Source organism: Calidris pugnax, unplaced genomic scaffold (assembly GCF_001431845.1).
Source record: "Calidris pugnax isolate Ruff unplaced genomic scaffold, ASM143184v1 scaffold14, whole genome shotgun sequence".
NCBI lineage: Eukaryota > Metazoa > Chordata > Aves > Charadriiformes > Scolopacidae > Calidris > Calidris pugnax.
Window position 1 is genome coordinate 2,850,380 of NW_015090793.1, and position 18,499 is coordinate 2,868,878.

General features: G+C 36.6%; 1 protein-coding gene across 5 annotated transcripts in view; it reads left to right on the forward strand.

Moving 5' to 3' along the window:
• KIAA0232 (KIAA0232 ortholog) overlaps nucleotides 1-18,499 on the forward strand; it is a 70,340-nt gene that overhangs the window by 22,300 nt on the left and 29,541 nt on the right. For 4 of the 5 annotated variants that reach the window (XM_014966765.1, XM_014966764.1, XM_014966767.1 and 1 more), the window contains one exon: nucleotides 11,251-11,388. In XM_014966765.1, the coding sequence (XP_014822251.1) occupies nucleotides 11,251-11,388 (138 nt within the window). Of the gene's footprint in view, nucleotides 1-10,156; nucleotides 10,221-11,250; nucleotides 11,389-18,499 lie in introns of those variants that run through there. The other variant, XM_014966766.1, reaches the window with a different exon arrangement.

Consider the following 18,499-nt stretch of genomic DNA (forward strand, 5'->3'; position numbering starts at 1 on the left):
TTTTTTCCTTCAGCAATGATATTACTGGTGGGAAGGTTTAAAAGAGCAGAAGGGAGGAGGCTCTTTGGGATTTTTCTCCAGCGTTGACTGATAGAGGAGGGAATACAAGGGAATACAAAGACAATATGAGTTGGATTTGCAGGTTTTCCTTAATTACTGTGACACAGCAGCATGTTCATAGAAACAGTTTGGGCTAGTTAAGTTTAGGTCTGTCCTATCAGGAGATAAGTAAGGACTTCAGTGGTGATTTGCCTTATTATATTTTTGTAGAAACAAAGGTGTTTCTTGCTTGCAAACTTTCTAGAGAACATGATCCTCACATTGATTTACACATAAATTAGAGGTCTACATCATCAAAATTACTAAAGGAATCTGTTGAACCATGGTATATAACATACTCTATTCATTACTTGGGTCCATTAGGGGGTTTTGAGTTTGTTTTTGGTTTTTTAAGATTTGAGGCCTGTCAATGGTCTCTGTTCGAAATGTTTGGAAACCACTGGTATTTTGTTCTGAGGTAGATGATCTTTTTGATCCTTTTTGTCTGTTAAAGAAAACCTCATAAAATTGGTATGGATTTAAAAACCGTGTAATGGTAACTGAAGTGCAGAGTGTTTCTGTTAAGTATATATGCTTTCATCATTTGCATTTTATTACTGATTTTTCTTAGTTTGGAAGAAAGGATAAACTAAGGAGAAAACCTCTTGAAATTACTGACAAATCTTTAACTTTTGGAGACACACAGAATTGCTGTTGAGGGAGATCTGAACATTGTGAGACAGTCTTTTGACTTCAGACTAGATTGATTTTTTTTTTTTTTTTTAATTTTTTTTATTATATTTTTTTAAAATCAGACTGCCTTGCTACTAGTTTCCTAATGTTAAAACAGCTGGGTGCTTTTAAGGTTTCTGATCGTTATTTAAATGTTAATTAGAAGTATATTTGTAGATGCACGTGTTCTCAAACCAGTTTGTGACACAGTAAATACTGCGTTAAGATAGTATACTTTGTGTGAAGTGGAAGGCATTGTCTTAAAATATATTCTGTGTGAAGCATTATTTCATTGGTCTTTATTTGTACAGTATTAAAATCAGTGTTCTGTGTTGTATCTTTTATATAGTATTTGTAAGCATAGCTGTTTCTGAACATAACAATTTTGGGGGTTTGTTTGGTTTTTGTTGTTGTTGTTTTTGCTTGCAGACTGTTCTTCTCTTTGAAGGGATGGAGCCTTTATTAAAAAAAAAAAAACAAAACCCAAGCCCAACAGCTAGACACTGCGAGATAAAGGCTTCGTTTGTAAGCCTTTGGTCATGCAGCATGAAGGTCTAAATGCATTTGTTATGCATACTTTCCATGTCAAGTGTCTTCTGTTGCTTTTGATCTATTTCTCTTAACTTGTTTTTGGAAGTTGATACTATTTTTCTGACCCTCAAAGGTAAAAATCCTTAAAAAATTTTAAAAAGAAATATAATATTTTCCTAACTCCGAGAATTAAGTAGCTGTTTTACTGCAAACTCTGTTCTTCTGTGACCAGCATGAGATTTTTCCTTTTCATTTTTTCAAGAGAAAGGGTTTCATTCTGGAAGATTGTTTGTAGACTGATTTGAAATATTTCCATTCAGGTAATCTTTTACATGGTGCAATAGAAAAAGTCTTCAGAACAATAGCTACACTTCTGCTGACTCTGATCATAGTTTTTATTGTTGCTTTTTCATCATTAGCACGTACATATCTAAATGCCAAAATGTAGTTTTCTTTTTTATGTTAGAAGAGAACAGTAGAGCGGTGGAAAAGAGACCTCAGCCCACAGATGATAAATTTTAGGTCTTTACTCTGTGGTTTTATCATTGTAAATGCTTTTGGCCTGTCGCACTGAACTAGGATGGGGATATCGGTGCCAAGTCTTGTGGATTTGTGTAGCGTGTGCAGGTGACAGGGGACACCTTCTGCTGTCAGCACTTGTGATGCACCTGCTGGGTTGCAAGATCCAGTGGAACGAGGGGCATTCGTTTGTTCTGCCTGCCATCCCGTGTGGACCCAGTAGAGGGACCTGATGTCTGGATTTATATTCTGGTAACGGATATTTAGTTTTTCACGTGTATGGGGGAAGAGGATGTGTTTCGTTTTGAAATGAAAAACTCATCTATAACCTGAAGATAGGAGGAGAAATGAGGATTTGGTCCTCTGTACTACACTAAACCTGTATTAAATGTTAATGTGGAATTGCAACTGCTCTTCTGTCATCCCTAAGAATTAACTCTGGGTCACTCAAACCCAATTTGTTGTTTTAATGCATTAGAATATACGCCGTATAGTTCCATTATAGTAGGATAACGCATGCTATAAGACTGCTGCACGTGTCATTAAGTTTCAAAGTTCCCCAGCCTTGTTTTAGTGCATTAGAATATACAGAGTATAGTTCCATTATAGAAGGATAACGCATGCTATAAGACTGCTGTACACGTGTCATTAAGTTTCAAAGTTCCCCAGCAACAGCTAGAAGTAACTTTCTTGAATGCAAAAACATTTTCAGTTTATATTTGTGTTGCTGCTTATTAAGCTGTGCAATATTCCTGCAGGAGCAATTTTTAAAATTTTCTGACCTCAGTTTGTTCATCATTACCCAAACTAAGTATGTAAAATTCAAGTTGTGAAAACTTGTGTATGAAGAAGAGAATAGTCAGGTAGGCAAGGCAATGTGAGACCAATAGTTTTGCCTGTACTTTTAAAATATGATTAACTTGAAGTCGTTGGAGTATTCAAATGCGTATATGTTTGTAGGGTTGTGAATAAAACCTTTCGTTTTCCCCATATATAAACATGTAAACTGAAGAAATACATGTTTGCAGGGTTGTGAATAAAACCTTTCATTTTCCCATATATAAACATGTAAACTGAAGAAATAGCAAATTTATTATATTTAAGAAACAGTACTATGTCCTCGAAGTTAACATGCCCATAAAGCTTATTTATTAATAGAAAATAGTTTAACTTTTAAAAAAGCTCAGACAACTAAGTTAAAAAGCTCATAGAGGGAAACTTAGCTCTGCTCCCTCTCTCCCACCCATTCAGGAGTGACCGGCTGAGGATTGTGTAAATCACATTGTCATATTTAAACTTTGGAAAAGAAATCTTTTGTATGCAATATTAACTCCGTAACCAAAATTGCAGCAATGCGGACTCCATTTAAGCAGTGGAAGGTGACTGAAATGGCTTTACTGTAAAGACACGTGCCTCGGAAAATTTCTAGATCTCCTCTCTGATCTACTGCCTGTGCAGCAGGGGTAGGGCCTCTTATTTTTGGTCTCAGAGCAGATTTGTGATTCCCTCTAGTGCAATGGGCTTTGTCCTGTGAAAGCACCTGTAGTTGGGTGTGTGAGGAAAAGCTGCACCTGGAGTTGATTTGCAGGTGCTGAAGTCATTTCAGTTGGATTCCACAAGTGCTGTCGTTAAAAGAGCTTCCAACCAAAGGTCATGTCACAGTTCTGACCAATGCAACTCAGGTTCCTACTGCTGTAGTGTCTCTGTGGGATTTATTTTTTTATTTGTATTTTTCGTTGGCGTTTGACTTGTTGATTATAACCGCTCTGTTCTGTATCTCTGTCTTGGTGACTGTTAGATATGGGGTGGATTTGGAGTATCATGGACTATGCATTTATTCTTTATTCCCTTCTAGGGGACAGGAATTGTGGTGGCAGGGATTGGAGCTCAGCAGCAAGCTCTTGGGGTCATTGCAATTGTGCAAATTGTACAGGTTTCAGGGTAGTCAGCTTCAGCTGATATGTTAGTGTGAAAGAAAAACATTTGTTCTCGTGGACTATGGTTCTCTGAGAAATTTTTCTTTCAAACTGTCTTTGTTCGTACCAGCGTGAGTGATCATCTTGAAATGCTGACTCCTTTGCAAACCTGACTGTAGCAATATGTGAAACGGCTGTTTCAGGACATCAAACTTCACGTGGGCTCTGTGGTGCCTCTCTTACATACTGTCCTATTGAATTAGGCACATCTGTGTAATATAGTTAAAATGTTATCATTAGCTTCTGCTCTGAGTAATCAAAACCGTCTTTTAGTTATGGTTTATCTCTCACAGTCATGCAAAAAGAATAGCAGAATTGCTTTTTTATTAAGTTCTGACTGCTAATGTATTCTCTCAAAGGCTTATGTAATGCAAAGTAGAGATAAAAGCTGAAGTGCCAGGCTGTTTAGAACTTTAAAGAGTCAGGATTTATTTGCAGTCATCTCTGTGCTGATATAATTGTACTATTTTGGATTCTGGGGCCAGGTGAGATACCTTTTTAGTGTGCTTTGTACAGTAGACCATGGCGTGACAGTGAACTTGCCATGTCTCCAAGCATAGGTGTGTGCTGCCTGTATTCTCTGAAATCAGATGATTACATTTGTCTGTGATGCTTGCCACACAACTTTATACCCAAAGTCCAGGAGAGCAACCATAAATGCTGTGAAATAACTTCTCCAGTCATAACATGTCCCTTTCAGATATCTGGACTCCCTAGTGTCAGTTTCTGTTGAGTTCTTGGCTTTGTTTTCTGCCATGTAGGTAAGATGTGGAAGTAAAATGATGTCTTCATAGCTGTAGCTATAGCCTTGCTACATTTTCTTCTTTTCTGCTTTTACTTTAATGGGAAAACTCTCCAGGCAGCCTGTTCAACAAACATAGGATTTCAACAGATGCAGCATTTGCATGTTCTCTCACTCTTGGGAGTGGGTGTGATCATTTCTTCTGCTTGGTTTCAGCCTAGAGTAACTTCTAATTAGTGAACAACACATAGACTGCCCTTTCAAGTTGGTAGGATTATAAGCAAGAGTTTATAATTGACAGAAATTTGGTTTACAGGATTTTATACTCAGATTGATTGGTTTCGATAGGTAACGTTCTTCCCTGCCTGCAAAGAGTGGACTCAGCAGTCCTGAATGCTGTTGAGGACCTTGAAGTCATAGCAGTGCGTGCTGTGGTGTGGTGTGTTATCAGCTGTTCTGTTACAGCCCAACTCCATAGGATTGTAATGTTCCAGTTACAGCAGCTGGGAAAGAGGGGACTGCAGTGGCTAGATGGTTCTCTGGCTTTTCACAAAAAGTCTGAGTTCTTCCCTGCTAATACCTGGATTTGGAGTAGTTATCTAACATTAAAGAATGTTTTCCAGTCCCCTCCATTCTGTGGCTTTTGACATGGAGAAAACTTGTGCCACTCTCTGAAAGAGCACTTCCCAGCTGGTTGTCTGCTGAACCTCTTGTGGCACGTCTTTTGGAGAAGATAAGCTAGGCTTGTGCCACTGTTCTCGTGTTTTCTTCTGAATTGTCTTGTATCATCTCATCGTCTTTGTCTCAGTCTGAGGCAGCCTGTGAGGAATGGCGGAGCTGATCCTGGCCCATTAGACCTTTCTCATTAATTATAAGGATGCAATGTCTATCAAAATTTTCGCAAAAGCTATTATGAAAAGGTATTTATCCCTGTGGCAATAAGCAATTCATAAGGGTTCTTTCTGAATCTCAGTTTAGGGAAAGTATTTTTTCAGGGAAGATCACTGAAGGCATTTATACAGTCTGCTCCTTGAATGGCTGTGTCATTTGTGGCCATTTCCCCAACTTCTCCCTTACGAGATCCCGCTGGAGTTAGTGAGCACCTGTTCCATTTTGCATATAATTTATGGCTATTTTCTTCCATTCCTTGCCTATCCAAACATTTCAAGAGTTGATTTTTGGAGTTCCTTGAATAAGTTTTTGGACTTTTTTTGCAGTGCATGATGGTTTGTACCTGTTTATGCAAACATTGGATTTAATTAAACATAAATACTGTAAAAACTATTGCTGCCAGAAGAGACCTGGACTGCTGGGCTACCTGGATTTTCATTATGTCAGACTATACAGTCTTTCCTTTTATATATTTATTCACTACAAACCTTGATAGCAGTCACTGACTTAAGATACACTGATGATAGACTTTAGCAGGGAAATTTTGTGGACTGCGTGTTGATATTCAGGAATTATTTTGGGTGCATTTGAGGAGAGAGAATGTGTGTGCTCTTGCAGAATGCTGCTGGCTTGAGCTGAGACTATTCTATCTCACAGGCAGAATAAAGATCTGCAAATTCTATATTTCTATCGAAGCATTTCAGGGTTTGTGATATCTTGTACTAATCCATGACCTCGGTAGAGCAGTTGTTTTAAGGAATCTGTCTTTTCTTGGTTTTGAGGTTCTTTCTAAGGAACAATGGCACATGCCTTCACTGTTCACTCTCTCCGTATGAGCGTTCATTCTGGTTTTCCCTTTGGCCAGTCCAGTAATTTGATGATCAACTTTAATAGCATTTGAGCATATTTAAAGAAGTTTTGGAAGAAAGGTTTCTCCTACAGCTTGCAGACTAGTGCCCCAGTTTGGAACAAGCAGATAGAACAATCTTTATGTACTGTACTGGGCAGGAACTGGTCAGTCATTCAGTAGACATACAACTCCAAACTATTCCTTGCAAAAATACCGATTAGCTGTTCTACTGAGTCTTTGGCAAATGTTTGTCCCTTTTAAAAAAAAACAAAAACAAAACTGTAGGTAATTTTCTTGTCCTTCCTTGGAGATAGCTCTAAATCCATTAACTGAGAATTATAAGAAGGAAAAATTGTTCACATATATTACTCAATCTTGCAGGACTCTGCATACCTTAACAATTTTGGGAATCCTTTTTCAAATTAGATGATCTTATCTGGAAGTTTGGGCTACTTATTTTTATGGTATTCTTTGAGTTGGAATCATAAGGGAGAGACTCTGTGTGATTATTTTGTATTAGACACCGAATACTTCTTGTTTTTGTATGAACTTGTTACTAGAACCTGCCTGTTAAAGCAGCACCTTTGGCTAATCAGCTGTAATTGTTATGAGAGCAAGAAATGCCAGGCTGATAGTATGCTTGAATAGCAACTGGTTTGTGCTGAAATGAAAATGCTCAGAAAAGAGTTCTTAAAAATTCAGAATTCAGAATTATTTTTTTTAACTCAGTATTTTCTTCTCTCCTCTAAGGGAATGAAAATTCTTGCCCTAAAGTCTCTCATATGTAACTCGAAATAGAAATGTCAGTCACACGGATAATTATGGCTGTTCAGTACGTAATCTGAAAACTTGACATAGATTATATTTGTTCGTCTTTGTGTGTATCTAATTCAATCTGTAGCGTATTTACACAGGGAGAATGGTACAGAATCAGTTTCCCTGAATTTGCTTTAAGAAAAAAAATCTGATTTTTAAAAACATGGTTTTCTGCTGCTTTGATTTTCTCATTTGGGGAGTTCGTTGATCAAGTTATTAAATCTGATTCCTTTCCTGTGTGTTCTGCTGATAAGGCAAAATTTAAGTCTGTTTACTTACTTGAATAGAAACTGGGACCTTGAGTCATCTAATGTTTCTGCGTCAGTGACCTTGATTCCAGCTTTTATGAAGTATGGGTAGTTCCTGCAAGATTCTTGAAGTATGTTTAACACTGATTTTTCTGTTTATGTAGACTATGAGCTTCAAACCAATTTTCTTTCAGTCTTATCACAAGGCATCACATTTGTTCTCTTACTGAGAATAGGTATTTCTTCATTATCTTTTTAACAAATGAAAGTTAGAAGAATCACTATCAAACTGGCTTTTCATTTGCTTCTCCAGTTTCTTGGTAATGTGGAGGGAAGCAGTGGAATTGCGTAGTAGAGCAGAAGGAACAATTTGGAAATCTCTTCCTAAAATTTGTGTGTCTATATTAATTCTGGATTGAATTAAGCACTCCAGATGTAATCCAATACGGCATTGCTTCAAGCGCCATTAGCATAAAGAATACAGATACTTTACCAACATTTCTTTAGCCACATTTATGGTTCTTAAGTTATTCTTGTCATGAAACTTTGTACTTTCAGTGTCTGTACAATTAAAAATCTCTAATATGAAATCAGTTACGTATTAGGTAGGTACAGGAGGACTCCGAATAATAAATGTTTAAATAGCAATTTAGATATTCAAACTTGAATTTTTCCAATATCCAGATGGCCTTGGCTTCCTGTTGATATTTGTTTAATATTAGGTGGTTATCCCTTAAAAATCTAATTAATGGTAGCCTGGTTTAAATATTATAATTTTGTAAGCCAAATTTCAGTTTTTCTTCCATGTGTATGCAGACTGTTTAAGTCTCTAAGTTTGGGGTGGCATTGCTTTTATGAAACATTCAGTCACCACTGAACAGAATTGTGAAAATTCTAAGATATGGTAGAGTTCTTGCATTAAAACGAGCATTATTGTATGATCTCTAGTTTTGTTAGGAAACAAAGGTAAATGAAGGCATCTAGTAGCTGAAGAGAACAGAAGTTCTTGGTGATTCTTTCCATGTGCAGTAACTAGCATAGTTGTCTTCATGGATACAAAATGTTTGGTTGAAGTGCTTTCTTTCCTCTTTGTCATGGCCTTAATATTTTCCAGTCTAACAGATAAACCTACTAACAGGTTCCTGACCCCTGGAGGCAGGGCGGGGTGGTGGAATTAATTTAAACCATTTGAAACTACTAGATTGTTTTTTTTAAAAAATTAACTTAGTCATCATAAAAGCAGAGTTCCACTTGGTTTGTGTGTTACAAACTTCAACTTCTGCAAACTCACTCTCTAGTAAATACATTTTCTTCTTTCTTAGCTGTTCTACTGTAATTTTTTTTTTTTCTTTTGGTAATTGATTCAGAGTGGCTCTATTAGATTATAAAACAAGAATTGCATGAGGACTTTTTTTTTTTCACTGTTCTGTAGTGTTTTATGGGTGTGATGTTTCATTTGTGTGCAGAAAGTGCAAGGTCCTCAATAAATTTAGGATGTATCTAATACATGTATAGTACTGATAAACATTGTAGTTTACATCAGGATTTTAAACTTCAAAGTTTTATGTGGAATAGTTGTAATCCATGATGTTTGTTAATCTTGGAAAACTTGAGGCTAAAACATTAGCAGGAAAAAAATTCAAAAGCTGAAGTTTTCGACATTTTTTTTTTTTCCTTTAAAACTTAAAATGGCAGTGTGAAGCCCTAGCAGCCAGGTGTGACTGGAAACCACATGTTCAGAAACAAATATTCTGTGTATTGTCTAAAGGGATAGAAAGGAGGAGAGGATTCTACTGAGGCTCTGTCCTCAATCACAGCACTCTACGAGATGAGCTGTGGTGTTCCCAGCACATGGGAACAACCTGCTCACTCTGGGAGGAGGCACGAGGCTGATACACACAGCTCTGTGGTGGGACTCCATTTAGTATCCCTTCCCCCATTTAAAAAATCGGGTACTTGGCTCAAGGATTAAATTTTTAAAAATTGAAGTGTCGAAGTTTGTAGACAAGGTCAACTTTATTTCAAAATTACTAGTCTGGAGAACTGCATGAAATGCTTTACAAATTTTTGTAAGCGTGAAGGTTCTTCCTGCTAGCATGTATGGCTGGTACAGCTACTCTTGCAGAGGTTAGCTGTGATGTGCCAGTACAAAGCTAAGCTTTGTTGGCATAGATAAAACAAAGCATTTTGTTTTCAATATGTAGCATTTTGATAATGTTTTCCTAGTATAGATATTTCCTTAATCAACTTTCCACCAAAAAGCAAAATAAATGAAGTTAACCCAGTGCACATTTGCTGCTGTGCCTGGATTTTCATTGTGAGTCATGTACTGCAAGAGGATATGTGTGTTTCCATTTGTAACTGTGCCCACGTGGATAAGGACAGGCTTTGGAAACTGGTGAGGAGTAGGTGGGTCTCAACAGTTTTGTATACTTTCATGTGAATGTTGGGAAGAGTTAGAGAGTTCCACAGCCTCATTGTGTATAAACAAATACATGAACTGCAGCTTGGAAAATACTTTGGAATTTGTATTTTTAAAAATGAAGTGTAGATGTGCACAGTCTGTTGAACCTATTTTCTGACAATTTTGGTTTTCTTATTTTTTTTCTATTCTTTCTTTCTGTTAGTCCTTCTAATAACAGAACGGTAGCCCCATTAAATTTCTTGTTTTAAATGAGTCCCTGGCATCTTGCACAAGTGTAAGGAAAAACAGAGTGACTGGTAGCTTTGTTCTTTCAGAACTAAATCCATTTCTCCGGTTTTGGTGATGAAATAAGACTTTAAGACAGAAATCCAACAAATTGCTCTACTCTTTGCTGAAGTACTCGGTCATGGATAATCATGAACAGCAGCCATTTCAATGGCTGCTTCTGAAGGTGATTGGTCCCTCTCCACCCCCTTTTGTCTCCCCATCTTATTTGGTTGCACAGAGACAAATAGTTCCACTGACAACTTCTTTTTACTTCATTTTGAAGCCACAGGGGATTGAGAGTTATTTTAAATGAGGGTGGGACTTAGCCTGGATTTCGTTAGAAGTGGTAACAGATATGTTGAAAAGATTGAAACAGGTATGTTGGAAAGCATCAGGTGTGGATTTCTCTGAAGAAGATAATTTAGACCAGCATACATTAAAAGACGTTAAAGATTATCTTCCTGGTAGCCAAAAAATTTATTTAATGAGATGAACATGGGAAATCACATGTAAATGGACAGCGAAGAACAAGCAAGTCTGAGAATAAATTTTGTAAATTCTGAAAAGCAATATAAAACAGATGCTATGTATCTTCAGATGATTACATGTAATGTGATAGCATTCTTCTTTGATTTTATTGTTCTTAATTAAATGTTCTTGCATGTATGGGAATCCATTCGCCCCCTCACAACACCCACCCACCTGGCAGTATCTAATTTTCTTCTGAAACTAGTTGAGGTTCATTTTAAGATAGACGCTGCTATCTCTAGTTGTGATGATGTTCATTGTGAGTCTGAGTTTCAGGCTTTGCGATCTAGTGTTGCATTTTCTTCTTTTGCCTTGTTTAGCTTTCCTTTAAGTTTGATCCTAACTGTGAACTACTTGCTTTTCATCCTTATTATTTCAGAGATCAATGAAACTCTCTAACGTATTTTGTGCAAATTACAGTAATATCTTCAACCTTAAGTTGGCTATAAAATTATCTTTATGGATACGCTTTGCAATTGGAAAATATTACAATGAAGTGTGAGTAGCCTCCATGTCCTGTGAGAAATGTATGTGCTTTTCTGAATAGTAAGTGCAAGTTTTCTGTAATCAAACTAATCTTTAATGTGTTTTTATTTTGAACAGTATGTTATTTGTAGTCCTGTTCTGCTGTAGTACTGAGATTTTAATGTACTTCAAATAACATAATTTCTTTATTTCAATTTTAGGAGAATGACATCTTCCTGGGCTGGGAAAAGGGAGCTTACAAGAAATGGGGAAAGAGTAAGAAAAAGTGCTCTGATCTAACACTAGAGGAAATGAAAAAACAGGCTGCTGTCCAGTGTCTTCGCTCTGCTTCTGATGAAGTAAGTTTGGACTACGTAATAGATTCTTAAGACTTTATGCCTTTCTTTGTGTTAGATATATTTAGCTTGTGATGCTTATCTTTTAATTCTTAAAATGCAAATTCCCCAAGAGTTCTCTGAGAGTTCTTTATTTTTCTTTAGGAAGTTATGAAATCTGTGTGTGGCTGCAGGATTTCACAAAGGATTCTGTACTATGCAGTGTCATGCTTTCCTTTCTGTAAAGCCTCATCTGTTCTTGTCAGGGACAGTTGCAATCCACCAGTTTGTGTTGAAATTACCACAAAGCTTTGCATAAAGATATTTCTTAAAATTCTAAATTTACTTTGTGTGGTGTGCGAGCAACAAGGAATGGAATATTTGGGCAGAAAGCCATCTTGCTTTGAGCATGCTGTATGTGTAATTCAGAATTGCTAAATCAAATGCAATGTATAGTTGCAAATGTTCACTTTTCAGATTACATCATTGAGTGGAGTGACTGGAGAAGGTGAGGAGAGGTGAAGGCAACAGGTTGAAGAGGCAGCAGATACCATGTAGCTTGATGGAAAAGTGCAGAAAGGGAGAGACGGCCACAGGAAATGTTTAAGAGAAAATAATCTATAGCACACGTCAAGGAAAGCTCTCCAGGGAGATTTTTCAGACAGCAAAAATGAGAAAGTCTATCTTTTAGTTTACAGAACTACAAATACTCTGATCTGTCACTAATGTAAGAAACTGCCCCGCCTATGCAGCCTCGTTGGGTTATTGCTCCATACAGCTGCCTAGTCACAGCCGGGGCTTGCACAAGCATTTGTGTGCTTGTGGGTAGAACTGGATTGGGAAAGTGAATCAGTTTCCTGAGATTAACCTGGTTGGGGTGGAGGAAGTTTTAACCCAGAGAGGTTTCCTGGTCAGATTTGTAGCGCAGACACTGGTGCCATCAAGAGTGGGGAAGGTCTGTTGCCAAGAATAATGAAGGAAGTGGGGTTGATTGGTGTGGTTATTCCCACCACCTTCAGCAGCATTGCCATCGTATACTGCCTTACTGTTTGTGAAGCTACTTGAGCATTTGTTCATTTACTAAAGTGCTAGTTGATTAATTGGGAGTTTTCTGAACTCCCATTTTCCCATTACTTAGTATCCTAACAAAATGATTCAAAATATAATTTTGTTGGTAATTAGTTCTCTCTTGTAGTTACAGAATATTGAGGTCAGCACTCTGTCTACCGTAAAAGTCAATTTAAATATGAAGCAAATATGAAGAAATAATTACAAGAAGTAATGTCTTTCTTCAGGATATGACTATATTACTCCTTTTATGAACAACAATAAGTAATAGTCTTATATGCGGACCACAGATAATACTGGTTATTGATATTTAGTTTTAGAAATTACTCTCTTGATACATCTTCACGCAGCGGAAAATCAAGGAGCATCACTTAAAACTAAATTTATATCATATAGGGAAATCCATTTTAAAAGAAGGTAAATTTATTAATGATCCCTGGTCTGCATCCACTTGAAAGTTTGTGTAATCTAAAAGAGAAGAAGGGAAGAATCCCTTCGTCTAGAGTTCTGAAAGAATAAAAAGATGGGGGATCTGAAAGATTGAACAAGTAACTGCCTCCTTTGACTCCTGCCACCGTGTCAGATTATAGGTTAATGTTGAACAATAAAAGTCTACAACCTATAGACCTGCATTATTTCGGGACTATTTTGACTTCTCTTCCTTGCTTAGACACTCCAGCTTGCACATTTGTGGCCTTTAACCAAATTGTAGGTTATAATTTTTTTAATGTACTTTGAAACACGGGGTGGAACCTTTAAACTGTTTTTTAAAAGAGTTGTTATTTAAGCTGTTCTGTAGGTAGTTTAAGACTTGTATTGCATAAGAGAGAAATATGGATTTATTTTATTTTTTCCTGTGGGGCTGGGGGGAAGGGTGATTCTGCTTTGATGCTAGTGATGATTCAAAGTAGCTTGTGAGGTATCTTTTCGTTCTGCTTTTGAAATACACTTCCCATGTCGGCTGGTTTCAGTACTTGGTTTGTGTGCTAATCTGATGGGAGTAATCAGTAGTTTTTGGACTGTGAAACATAACGTTACAATACTGTTTCTGCTGAGGCATTGAAGCTGCCCCATGCAATGTTCATGATTTCATCTCTACAAAAAGATAAAAATACTCTGTTAATTGTAGCCAAAATTGATGATTAGTGGTGTGTGTAAGGAGCATTTATAAAAATTATTGAGATAGAAATAATTTTTTTCTATGCCACTTGATTTTTTTTAAAAAAATTGTTTTCTGAATCGTCTGAAAATGTTTACCTGTAGAGATTTTTATGGGTTTTTTTTGTCAAATAGGTAAAAGTTGGATGTGCTCATGGGGATCTGTAAATGTGTGAATCAGCAGCTTTGTTCTCACAGGTTTTTCTTCTTGCAAGGGGTCTGGCAATAGTACGTGTGGGCAGTATAAGCTTGCTTTTAGTTTTGCTATTCTTCTGTGATACTTTTTTCAAAGTAGGTGGATACGGAAATACCAATATCCTTATGTGAATATGGAACACTTGCTCTTCCAGTCTTACCTCTTCTTTCAACCTTAGCATTGGAGCAAAGCAGGCAAGGTTGAGGTAGCTCCATTATTGGGCGTAATTGACAGAAGTCTTAGTGTATTTAAACTTAAGTATATTTAAAACAAATTGTATTTAAGTGAAATGGTTAGAATGTTTACCTGGTGTGTCTGTAGACAGAGTATGTAAACCTGTGCACACACACACAGATAAAAAAAAAAAAAAGTGGAGACAATTTAATGAAGATTTTAGTGTTCTGCAACCTGATCTATTTGGGGGGGGCAATGTGCAGAGGATAAAAGGGTATATAGGGTTGATAGCTTTTTAAACTCCCATAGGGGATGACAGAGATCCAAGTACCATAATTTTAATGTTTGTATTTAATTACTTAAACAAGTAACATGTTGAGAAATTGAAGGCAGTCTGCCTCCTCCCCCCTACTAGTAATCAAAGGCCCTAAAATTAGGTGATTACTTTAAAAAGATGCTTGATGGGAGAGGAAGTATATAGATTAGATTAAAATTGACTTGATAACAGTAAACACTATTTTGTCAGTCTTTCATTTGATAGTTGAAATAAATATTTGGAAATCTTATCTCTTGTAGATTTTCCCTTAAATAGAATTCATTCTTAGGGAGTACTTTATTTGGTAGCTTAGTTCTGTTTGAATTCAGTTTTTTGTCTCTTTTTTTAATAAGAGCCATGCTGTAAAACAATAGGCTGAGACAGAAATCCAAGATTCTGGTTATAATTTTATGGTGCAGAAAACAAACATTTGACTTTAGAAAGCTTATGATTTAGTGTTTATTTCTAAAACATTTCCCAATACAGAGTATGACAAGTCAGGGAAGCTGCAGCCTTTTGACTGCTCTACATCACTGTGTCTTAGAGTGACAAAGCGTGTTGTGGACTAAGTTCTTTTGTGGCCTGATTTTGACAGATACTATCTGGTATATGCAAGAACGCAAATTGTTAATGTAGGTGTGTTCTGAAGACAGTAGTTGATGTGTGACAAGCATTTTGGTGTCTCAGGTAGTCATTATTTGTATGAAACTTTGGCTGCAGATGAAAATGTAAGTACATTGCTACTCTCCAGAAAATGGAGATAGAATGATGGTGAGAAGAACTCTTAAGACAAGTACTTTAATGTAGTAATCAATTACTATTCTAACTGCAATTCCAGAGGTTTTTTTTCCAAAACACTTGAATGGAGTATAAGGAGCTGTTCAAAGATGTGCTGAAGAATTGTTCAAATTTTTAAAAGCTTGTTAATACTGACCTTGAATAGAGACTTTATCTTAATTCTTATCCTGCTGAATTGTAGCAGAAATGTTAAAATACTGCTTTGCAATTACCTAGTGAAGTAAAAGTATCTGTTCTAATGACATGTTGGGTAAAAAACCCCAACCGTTTAGGACTGGGGAGTATTTATGTAAAAGTCCTTTGAGGAAAATAAGAAATTTTATCCTGAAATTACTGCATCAAATTTTAAGTAAAACCAGCTGTTTCTGTCAGCATTAAATGAGTCTCTTTGGTTAGTGGTTTTTGTTGTTTGGAGGTTTTTTTTGGTTTGTTTTGGTTTTTTAATTCCTGTCTGATACACCTAAAACTAAGAAGGTCAATTTGTTCGTGTATCGTTTCTGAGATGCCTTTTTTTATTTATTTATTTTATTTTTTAAGCCTGCTAATTCTGAAAGCCTGTAAATTATTTTGGATTTGAAAAATGAAACTTGTCAGTAACAAGACAGTATCTTTGAGACTCAAATGATTAGGAAAAAAATGTAAGAGTTTAGAAATACACCTGTGTAGTATTTTTGCAAGATTGGAATACTGTCAGAGCAAGGTTGGAAGTAGAGTTTACTTGTTGAGACTGCTACACGTAAGAATTTTTAGTAGGTATATTTCCTACTAATAATATTGAAATTACTGATGATGCCTGATCATTGGTCATTAATCTGAGCTTAATTACCTTTTAACTGACTAGTTTACTGCTAAAGGTTGCATTGCTCAATAGAGCAAGCAGGTTTTCAGCTGTTATTGCAGTTCGTATATAATAGATATAGGTCATTCACGGAACACTTGTAGTGTTACATATGAAATTCCACACCAAGATGGTGCTAGAATTTCAGTTAAAGCAATCAGTGTATCTTTATTCTGCTTAACTGTATGAAGACATTTTAAGAATGAGCAAAGGATTGGCTGTTTCTTACGTTATTTGTACTGGTTAAACCAGATTTCCGAGCCCCTTTCCTTCTCTGCCTATAGATGGCCACTTCACCTAAGCTATTCCACAGCACATATTGAGATGCTGCAAGTGTCTAAGGTGGCTCATCTCTCAAGGCATGTCCTAATGGGGTTCAGGCAGCGTGGTCCATTTCTGAATTAACCAGGCTCTCAGCATCTGCCAGCTGCCACATGAAACAGTGTACATCACGTTAAAGTGAGAGTTAGTCTCGGTTGATAGATTCCGTAATGAATTTTGAAAGAGCACTGCTCTAATGTATTTGAAAAAGCAAACGGTGCCTTCCATCCCACTGTTCTAAGAGGTTACTGCTTGGAGGTAACGCTGAAGCATAATTGGTGAAACTTCATAACAGTAACTTCTTTGAAGGGTGGTCAGGTGGGGCCATGCTGTTATTTGGAGCATTGGCTTTACTTGTCTTGAATTATGAGGATCCTTCTGATACATGTATTATCGTATGCAAGCACTTAAGGGAACAAGTGAGGCTTTAGTGAGCAGTGTTGTAGAAAATTTGGAATGGTACCTGGCTTTCAGCACAAATTTGAGGTGTGTCTAAAATGAGGTTCTACTGAAAATTACTTAGCGTTTGTCATCTTTCTTCCTCTACGTGCAGAGCCATCAAACTTTCCACACACTTACTACAGTTCTGCACGTAAGCTGTATTTGAAGAAATAAGCTCCTAATGAGGCCAAATTAATCAGTTGGTCATGATTCCATGTCTGAGCGTATTTTTATTGATGGGTTACTCCAGCCAACTGTTGTAGTCTCCAAGGATTGTGTCTCTGTGTGCCAGTGAGACCAAGGCACTAACGCGGAGACTGTCTCACACTTGGCAATAGCCGTGTGTGAGAGCTCAGCCAAAAGCACTCGTGGAGCCTGCAGCACAGGGACTGTATTTCTTTTCTCCTTATGTAGGATGCCAGATTAACTAGATCATTAAAAAATCATTTCAATCACTGGTTAATTTCTCCTGTTCTCTGCTTCTCTGATATAAGCCAATATCAGTTAGGTAATACACTGTGACTACTATGCTAGGGTACCAGGGAATCAGCTAGTAAAAATTAGATGGTTTGCTAAGTGATTTAACTTACACATCTTCATATGACTAGAAGTGACGTGAACAAGAGATGTGTAAAGGAAGTGTCCAATATTCTTTTGACTTTTTAAAAAATAAGTGAAAAATGTTAGTCAAAAAGCTGTGTAGGAGACTAGCCAAGTGCTGGGATGAAAACTGTTAATGTAAAGATAAAGAAAATCATAAAGTGAAACAAGTTGTGTAAAAGCCATCTTAACAAATCAGAAAGATGAAATGCTGAAGTTGCTGTTGAAAAGTCTGTGTTTATTAAAGCAAAACAATTGAGTTAAGGTTCTGAAACAACTGTAATGCTTCTTGAAGCATATATCCTGACCAACTTAAGTTATAAGCGTTTCTGTGTGTCTGAGGATGATTGTTCAGAATTTTTTTTCCAGGAAATCTCAAAACACTTCACAAAATCAGTGAATATTACCTTCTTTCTGGGTTGTTTGCAGCTGGCCTTCTGGAAAGGGATATACTATCTCTCTCTAGAACACACAATATTGTTTAGGAAAGGATTTAAAAATTAATCAGAAGCTAAGAAGAATTTTAGACAAGACACATGTTTTGAAAAATAAAATGTCACTCAGCTTCTGTCAGAAGGCACCACAGGGTTTTATTTCCAACCAGTCATTGTTTTTCTACAATAATTTAATTTGTATTGGTTTAAGAGAATTTGTATTGGCTCTCTATTATCATACCCACTGGCTTCAAAAGTTTACTACTTTCTACATTCATATACTAAGCAAGCTATGTGGCATTGAGTTTGGCAAACTATATTACCCTGTGTTTTATAATTTAAGGTACCATATAGAAAATGGAAATTAATTTGTCTTGCCAAGGTAACCATCAGAGAGTAAAATTACAATAAATTGATTCCTTTTTCCTTATGACTTTGGCATTTAAATAGATACTTATAGTACCACACATCTGATTTGTCAGGTTACTGAAGCTGCTACCCTGAGTTCAATAGTAACTGTAATGGAAGTTAACAAAATTTTTAATTATTCCAATTTTTGTATGAGTTTTCTTGATACAGAAAACATTTATACTGAACTGGAGAAGTTCTCTGTGGGACTTGAGTCTACACAGAAGTTGCTTTATTACTGGGGGGGGCATTTGTTTCTCAGTTTACATCAAATGAGCAAAAGTAAATGAGTGCTTGACAGTGAATATAGCAGAGTGTCTACTCAGGAAATTTTAAGTGACCCTTCTGCATTTCACTTGATGCAGAAAATAACTTTTGCATAA